Source organism: Carassius auratus, chromosome 46 (genome assembly GCF_003368295.1).
Source record: "Carassius auratus strain Wakin chromosome 46, ASM336829v1, whole genome shotgun sequence".
Classification (NCBI taxonomy): Eukaryota; Metazoa; Chordata; class Actinopteri; order Cypriniformes; family Cyprinidae; genus Carassius; species Carassius auratus.
In genome coordinates, this window is record NC_039288.1 from 17,718,516 (window position 1) to 17,727,740 (window position 9,225).

General features: G+C 39.4%; 1 protein-coding gene across 1 annotated transcript; it reads right to left on the reverse strand.

Annotated features, from left to right (window-relative positions):
- Window positions 1-6,999: 6,999 nt before the first annotated feature.
- On the reverse strand, window positions 7,000-8,520 carry LOC113063775 (prostate stem cell antigen-like). The gene is made up of 5 exons (XM_026234094.1): window positions 8,459-8,520; window positions 8,261-8,380; window positions 7,790-7,921; window positions 7,480-7,587; window positions 7,000-7,344 (listed from the first exon to the last, which is right to left on the reverse strand). Exons 1-5 carry the CDS (start codon window positions 8,505-8,507, stop codon window positions 7,154-7,156), a joined length of 600 nt encoding a protein of 199 aa, XP_026089879.1. The 5' UTR covers window positions 8,508-8,520; the 3' UTR covers window positions 7,000-7,153.
- Between the last annotated feature and the right edge of the window lie 705 nt (window positions 8,521-9,225).

Genomic DNA, 9,225 nt, shown 5'->3' on the forward strand with positions numbered 1-9,225 from the left:
AAAAGCTATAACCACAAATAAGTAACTATCAAAATTAAATCTGTTCTCATAATTGTTTATGAGATAATACAAGATACTGTATTATACTTTTTTTAAAAATGCATTAAAATATCATTATGATGTCTTTAGAATACACTTATATTGTATTATAAATATAGGCTTCAAGTGTTTGCAGAATTTCTTCATATTAATACAATACATTGTACCATATTTGTATGGATTTATTTCCTCATTGTAAGTAATTTACTTGGAAGTTAATGATAAAGGAATGTATAATTAGGAACCATAAGGAATGTAAAAGTCTACTTCTAGGGACAGTTCACCCGAAAATTGTGTTTTTTCTTATGTTCCAAACCTGTTCTTAAAAAAATATTTGAAAAATGTCTCTTTGTATGTGTTTGTTTATTTATTTATTTATTGTACATAAAATGAAAAGCAATATTGCAAATTAGGAAAAATGTCAATTCATGCATTTTCCAATCAACTGTACGTCCCCTATAAGTTTTGTTTTAACCAAGCAAAATATATGGTTTTGATATATCATTGTAATATTACAGTGCACACCTAATGAAAATAGCCACCTATGCAAACAGTTTATTGTTTTTTGTTTATTTAATCATAACAATAAGCTTTTAAGTATTCTGCATTAAGTATGATTTTGTCAAATGTATTTCTTTTAAATAAATGTATTTTGGATGCTATAATCAACTACGTAAATTTGCAATGTTTAAAAAAATGTGTTACATTTTAAATCAACCTATAATTTGAGCTAGTGTAATACATTTTTTAAATGTTGTTTAACCTCTGTAAACCTTTTTTTATTTTTTTTTGCATGTGATTTTGCATAGCAACAGACTGACGATTAAGTCAATGTCATGGGATACAAACTGACAATTCATCCCAAAAATAAAGTGACACATCACACCCAAACACATTTAGAAGACCATGTTTGCATTGCAAAAGCTAAAAGATGCAAAAGTTGTCTCTGGGGCAGTACCTTTTCAAAATATATTAATATGTATAATTTAGGTACACTAGGTACTAATATGTAACTTTGAAGTCATAATATGCACCTCAAAATATGCACAAAAATGTGTACTGTTTAAAAATTTAAACCTTTTGTACATTTGTATTTTTGAGTGTATCTGTGGTATGACAGATTGACAGGACTGAAAACAAAATACTAAATTTAAAAAAGGAAAAGAAAAAAGATACATTTCTTAAAATGTTTAATACATTTCACCTGTTTTCAGACATGTTCCCATTTTCTCAATGTTTTCTGAGAAACTGTTCTAAAAAATGGCCTCATTTTGCACAGGTTTAACTATGTTCCCATTCTGAAAACTCAATATAATGAACTCAATTCATCACAGATAGCACATATTGATATATGTGTAACTAAGGACGCACCAGTCAGAATCTCTGGAGCACATGTGATTATCTGCTGATGAAAATTAATCCTAGTGGTGGGAGACCAAGAGGAAATGGAGAGGGAAACAAAATAAAGGGGATTTGAAAGGACATTTGATCCTGATGAAATGCAAAGCACTAGATGACCATGTTCTTTACATGGAAAATGCCTTGCCATCACAACACACACATGGGGATAACAGGAACTATGGTGCGAGGAGACGAGGAATATACTAACATAGTTTAATTAATGGAAACACAGGGAACATTAACACCGGAAACAGCAGGGATCACATCACTGTAACGACAAGCAGATCCAACAGTGACAGAACACAAAAACAAAGACTTACATACTACGGATAATTAAGAAACACAGGTGACATGAATCATAATCAAACTAAACGAAAAAAAAGAAACATGACCAAATAAGGAAACACAGGAAGGCAAATTTTATCTCAGTTTAAGAAATTGTTTTTTTCCTCTTAGTTTTAGAAAATAACCTTGACGCAGTCTCTCGTTAAGAATTTTCCTCTTGTTGTGGCCTAATGCATTAAGACTGAGAGATATTAAAACACCGAATTTGATATATAATGTATTAATAAAACGTATAAGGCAAGCATGTACACTTTTTAAAAAGTGCCATAAAGAATACATGCATCCATTTGCATCAGTCCGAATAAAAACAATCTGTGCATGTTAAAGATTTGAGGGAAGAAAATCTGCCAAGATTCTTCGTATTATGTTTGTGCTAAATCCAAAAGGATTTAGCCTTTTTTTAAACAGCAGAACAATATGTACACTTGATGTAGGATATAGCTAGATGTGTGTCGTTCAGTTTCTGTTGCAGCTGTTAAATCTGAAGTGCAGCTGCACTCACTGAAACAGGAAGTAGAAGAGCAGAGGAGACAACAGCAGGAGGAAGTTTCTTTTATATACGTTATCTGATCAAAAGAATACAATTGAAATATTTCCTGAAATATACAACAATATATAAACAACTAGTATTATTGTTTGTATTATTTCCTCATTTTAAGTCACTTTGGGGAAATCAATAGCACGTGAGCATGTAAAGGACAATACCTGCTGCATTGCAGAGGTCAGTGTCTTTTTAATGGACACCTTAGTGTAACCTGCAAAAAGACAAACCTCTGTATAATTAAATAATTAAACAGTTCCAACATTTGCAGTTCTGTGAAAATATCAAAAGGCAGGCAAACCCCTTCAGAGCAGAGCTGATGGTCACACACTCAATGATTGTTTTCTGTTTCTGGTAATACATGCTGCTCAGGTCACATTTAGCAAGAGCTGTGTTTTTCCTCTCTCATACACATACAAACTTTGAATGTTGTAGTTATCACTTTAGATACTGCACTTACTTTAACAAGAAATCATTGCTTGTTTATGAAGTGATGTGTGGTCAAGTGTGGTGACCCATACTCGGACTTTGTGCTCTGCATTTAGCCCATCCAAGTGCACACACACAGTAGTGAACACACACCCAGAGCTTCTCGGGAGCAGTGGGGTGTTCGGTGACTTGCTCGAGGGACTCACATCAGTCGTTATATTGAGGGTGGAAGAGAGCGCTGGTTTTTCACTCTCCTCACCAACAATTCCTGCTGGACCTGAGACAAGAAACCTGCAACCTTTGGGTTACAGGTCTGACTCTTTATCCATTAGACCTTCAAAAAAAGAGAATCCAGAAAGAGAGAATCCAAAATTATTTATTATTTATTTATTTTTATAGCGCTTTTTACAATACAAATCATTGCAAAGCAACTTTACAGAAAATCTAGTTTATCAGTGGTGACTGATAAATTATCAAAAATTATGAGATGCATTATGAATGCTTGGCGAAAGAGATGTGGCTATTCCAATACAACAACTAGAAAATGTATTACCCTTTTAAATAGAACTATAGGCAGAGTACACAGTTTACGTAGGGCACCAGTATATTAATATTAATATATACATAAATAAAAATGTTTGGGGGGGGGGGGTATTATAATTATTGCATAAATATTAATTAGTAGCCTACCATGAAATTGTCACGCTGTGTAGTCTCTGTTTCCCTGGGTGTCCACTAGTGGGCTCACTTCCGCTTAGGCACTTCACCGTAGGCACTAGATTTCCTCTAGTCTTGTCATGTCATCACAGTAATTGCACTCCTGTTAATTGCACCAGGTGTAGTCACTTTATTGTATTAGTCTCCCTATATATATTATATACCAGTCTTTTTCTGTTTGTTTGTATGGAGTCCTTACCATTCGTGTTGCCAGCATTCTCGTCTTCCGAGATTATCCTTGCCTTCTCGTCCTCTGAGTTCATGTTCCTTCCCTTTCCGGTTCCCTCCTTTTGTTTATTTGTTTGTTTGTTTGTTTGTTTGGACTGCTCATTTGGTTTTGACCTTGGCTTGTTTTGGATTACGTTTTGGATTACCAAATTTAATAAAGACATCTGCAACTGGATCTCTATCTCTCCCTGTGTCTCTCTGGTACATGATCGTCACAGAAGGACTCCATCACTTGAGATCCAGCAATATGTTTTTTAATACTTCCTCCCCAGCCACTGAGTGGGATAGAGGAAATGGTTTTGAGGGTACCCGCCTGGTCGTGTTCCGTGGGACCAGGAGAGGTTGTTCAGGAGTGAGTGGTCGAGAGGAGGTCCGGCATCGCTCTCCACTGTGGCCCCCCGTCGACCCTGGGTTCGGATGGGAGCCGCCGTCTCACCATTGTGGATGGAAAGAGGAGAGGAGGCGCAAGTCTGCTGAGCCAGCGCCGCTTCACAAGATGGCCGCCAGCCCAGCGCCACTGCGCAGAATGGCCACCGACCCAGCGCCATTGCACAGGATGGCCGCCAACCCAGCACCACAAGGCAAGATGGAAGCCAGCCCAACACCACAGCACAAGATGGCCGCCAGCTCGGCCACACTAGGCAAGATGGACGCTAGCCAGAGTCAGGTTCCAGTTGACTATCCAGAGTCGAGTCAGGTTGCTGTTGACCCTCCAGAGTCAAGTCACGTTCCTGTTGATTCTTCAGAATCAAGTCAGATTCCTGTTGACCTTCCAGAGTAGAGTCAGGTGCCCAGTGACTGTCCAGATTTGAGTCAGGTTCCAGTTGACCCTCCAAAGTCGAATCAGGTGCTCATGGACCCTCCAGAGTCAGGGTTAGTCACCGTTGACCTTCTAGAGTCAGGGTTAGTCACCGTTGACCTTCTAGAGTCAGGGTTAGTCACCGTTGACCTTCCAGAGTCAGGGTTAGTCACCGTTGAACTTCTAGAGTCAGGGTTAGTCACCGTTGACCTTCTAGAGTCAGGGTTAGTCACCGTTGACCTTCCAGAGTCAGGGTTAGTCACCGTTGACCTTCCTGAGTCAGGGCTAGTTCCTGTTGACCCTCCAGATTCGAGTCAGATTCCAGTTGACTATCCAGAGTCGAGTCAGGCTCCTGTTGAGTCACGTTCCAGTTGATCCTTCTGAATCAAGTCAGGTTCCAGTTGACCCTCCAGAGTCGAGTCAGGTGCTCATGGACCCTCCAGAGTCAGGGTTAGTCACCGTTGACCTTCCAGAGTCAGGGTTAGTCACCGTTGACCTTCCAGAGTCAGGGTTAGTCACCATCGACCTTCCAGAGTCAGGGTTAGTCACCGTTGACCTTCCAGAGTCAGGGTTAGTCACCGTGGACCCTCCAGAGTCAGGGTTAGTCACCGTTGACCTTCCTGAGTCAGGGCTAGTTCCTGTTGACCCTCCAGATTCGAGTCAGGTGCTCGTGGACCCTCCAGAGTCAGGGTTAGTCACCGTTGACCCTCCAGAGTCAGGGTTAGTCACCTTTGACCTTCCAGAATCAGGGCTAGTCACCGTTGACCTTCCAGAGTCAGGACTAGTCACCATTGACCTTCCAGAGTCAGGGCTAGTTACCGTGGACTTTCCAGACTCAAGGCTAGTCACCATTGGCCTTCCAGAGTCAAGGCTAGTCACCGTTGACCTTTCAGAGTCAAGTCAAGTCACTGGTGATCTTCAAGGACAGAGTCAAGTGACTGGTGATCTTCAAGGATAGAGTCAAGTCATCGGTGATCTTCAGGGACCGAGTCAAGTAACCGGGGTTCGTCAGGGACAGAGTCCAGTCACCGGTGATCTTCAAGGACCGAGTCAAGTCACCAGGGTTCTTCATGGGAGAATTCAGGTCACCAGTGATCTTCATGAACAAAGGCAAGTCACCATTGATCTTCATGAACAAGGAAACAACATGGGAGTACCAGAGTCTCGTCATTTCTCTGTGGATCTACCAGAGCCTCTCCATGTCTCTGATGAACTACCAGAGTCTCTCCACGTATCTAATGATCTACCAGAGGCTCTCCTTGCTTCTGCGGAACTTCCAGAGCCTTGTCACGTCTCAGTTGAACTCTCTGAGCACCCGACTGATCCTGCTGTGGCCATGGAGGCTACCTTTAACTTGTTCATGTTTTTTTCAGACTTGTCCAATCAGACTTATCCTCCTGTTTATTCGGCCACATGGAGGTGGTGGTCCCTGGGGGGGCGTGTGGTTCGGACACACGGATGTGGTGGTTTTCAGCTCAGCCCTGGGGAGGCATCTGCTTCGGCCGCACAGATGTGGTGGTCTTCTGCTCCGCCCAGGTGGGCATCACGTGATGTCCTTCTTGGACTTTTTTTTTCTGTCTGTCTTCCTCCCATGGACCTGGCCCTCCATCCCTCCCCCTGATCCCCCGCCAGTCCACCACCCTCCTGGACTCCTTGTTTTGTGTTGCACTTCTCTTGTCTCTGTTTCCCCATTTTACCTGGTCCTCTTGTCTCTGTTTTACCATTTTATCTGGCCCTCCGTCCCTCCCCCTGGTCCTCCGCCGCTCCACCTCCCTCCTGGTCTCTTTGTGTCTTTGGTTTTCCCTTGGGTTCGGGTGAAGCATCTGGCAGCTGCTCCGTGGAGGAGGGGGTAATGTCACGCTGTCTAGTCTCTGTTTCCCTGATTGTCCACTAGTGGGCTCACTTCCCCTTGGGTACTTCACCGTAGGTACTAGATTTCCTCTAGCCCTGTCGTGTCATCACAGTAATTGCACTCCTGTTAATCGCACCAGGTGCAGTCACTTTATTTTATTAGTCTCCCTCCAGGTGTGTGATCACAGTGTGTGTGTGTTCACTGCTGTGTGTGTGTGTGTGCACTTTGGATGGGTTAAATGCAGAGCAAGAATTTTTTTTTACATTTTTATGAATATATATATATATATATATATATATATATATATATATATATATATATATATATATATATATATATATATATTAATATTATAGTAATGAGTCATGTGAGAAGGTCCCATGTATTGTTTACAGCATTATTTGACCAATCAAATTATAAGATGTGCATCACATAATGTATTACAATTCTACTTCTGACTTTTCATAGTTACACAACATCTAGTTAATCAATTTCTCAATTTTTGCTTTCATAACCTATAATTGAACATGATTCCTGATAGTGGGAATCCAAATGCCAAATATTGTTACAGCTAAAGAAAAACTAATCTAATTAAATCATTATTATACATGTTTCTTCTGAACATAATTATCATGTAAAACATTTGCATTTCTGTAATGTAGTATTTTATTTAAAGAAATGTCACATCAGAATGTCAGTAAAAAAATCATATCAGGACACAAAAGATGTGTTGCACAGAGAAAACACAAGCTCGATATTCAGTGCTGTATGTCTGATTGTAGAATGTGTAGATCTTCTGGATTCAGTGCAGAAGGATGAAGGAGAGTAGAGAACAGCAGAGGAACAGGAAGCTCTGAGTGACACGATTAGCACTGTTACACAGGTTCCCCTCACAACATTTGACACCCTGAACATCACCAAGTGGTGCAGAAGCATCACAAACAGATTTAGAAACACAGCCTTTTACAACTGCTGACTGGCCACCAGAACTCCCTGTTGAAGAGAAAGAGAACAGAGAACAGAAAACAGAGGTTAGTCTAAGCTGAAAATGAGTAAATGTGATCTGTATCAAATGCTCAATCATTAGAGCAATAAAAATCATGTCTTCTTTCTTTTCCAGATTCTCACCTGTTGCTGTAAAGCAGCGGTCTTCACTCCCTGAACAACTCAATGGGTTTAAGCAGCTTGTTCCATCACAAGAGTAACATTTCTTTCCATTGGCTACAGTAGAGGGATCTGCAGGACAAGAGCACGTATTACTTTATTTTCTGTGCAAAATGTAAAATCGAATGAAATAACACCGTTAGCTGCTCCATTCAATCAATTCACTGCTGTACACACCCTGTATTGTATTCCCTGATTTATTGTCCTTTGGAAGCTGTTGACCTTTGTTGACCTTAAAGATATTAATTTGCATATGGTCTGTAAAGCACAATACCTGGAGCGTCTTGGAGGTTACACTGGTCTGTGTTACAGCATGCTAAAGACGTCTTTCCAAGGCCCATGTTCATGGAACCAGCTGCACATTCAGGAACACAATCTTTAATCTTCACTTTAGCACTAATGTCTCCTGAAAACAAGAATGATTCAGAAAAGACCAGTTCAACATTACTTTGACAGAAAATATGTTTATAAAAGTAGCATTTGATTATTTCAAATATTGATTTCATTTGAAAACAAATGATATTGTTTGCACAACAATCAGAGAAAAACTATTACAACAGCAGAAATCTAAACAGTATTCTGTAATTATTACAATCATAAATTCTGTGAGGAAATTAGCAATTCTATGAGACATTACATTTTCAGTTAAGCACCACCAGTAAAAAAAAAAAAAAAAAAAAAAACCCACAAGCATCTCCATCACTCAAAAATAACAATGACTTTAAGCCCATCATATTGGACTTACCACTCTGTACAGTTGTTGTGACACTCATGCACTTGGAGAATCCACTGGGACATGTTTTTACCTTTTGATCCGAACAAGAACCCATCAGACCCATACACTCATAACAGCTGAAAGAGTGTCCTTTAGTAATAAAACAGTCAGACATCAATAATCTGTATTTGTACTCAGTAACATTACAAACACTATTTGTCTTTGTACCTGCAGTGAAGAGAACGAACAGAAGAAAAATTGAGATTTGCAGATCCATCTTTGATCAGGAGCTGAATGAAATAATGCACCTGTTTCAGTCTCATTTTATAGTTTTTCAAAGGGGAGGGTCTTTATGAGCAAATACAACTTGAAACTAACATTCGTTACTAGAAAGAGAAACTTCAGCATGCATACTTTAAATGGGAGTTAGTGAAAAGGGTTTTTTTTAATAAGGTATTACAAAGAATGCATAAGTCTGCTCAGACCGACCTTCTTAAATGGATAGTTTACCCCACAATGAACATTCTCTAATCAGGTGTTTTTTTTTTCCATTTGTCTATAAGAAAAGCAGAAAAGCACTAATTAAATGTAATGAATTATTATAATTATTATTTTGCTACCTCCAATTAAAATTTTAAAATTTACAACAAAAATGCTGCCAGTAAGATTATGGTTTATGAACGTCTACACCAAAACCCTAAACCTACTCTCACAGTAATGCAAATACAGTAATTATGTGTTATATCTGTGGTTTTAGCTAGAAGGGGTACGTCTACAGGAAACCAACAATAAATAATTGTTTCTACCTGTTAGATTGTGTTTCATTAAAGTCTACACCGACCCCAACCCTAAACCTACCTTTACAGTAATGCAGATATATTAAATTTTGTTGTTTAGCATGAGAAAAAGGATAAAATATTGATGTACGCATGCGCAATAAAACCTGGTAGGACTCTTAAGGGTAGTGTTTCGCTTAATCAAATCATGACACCAAA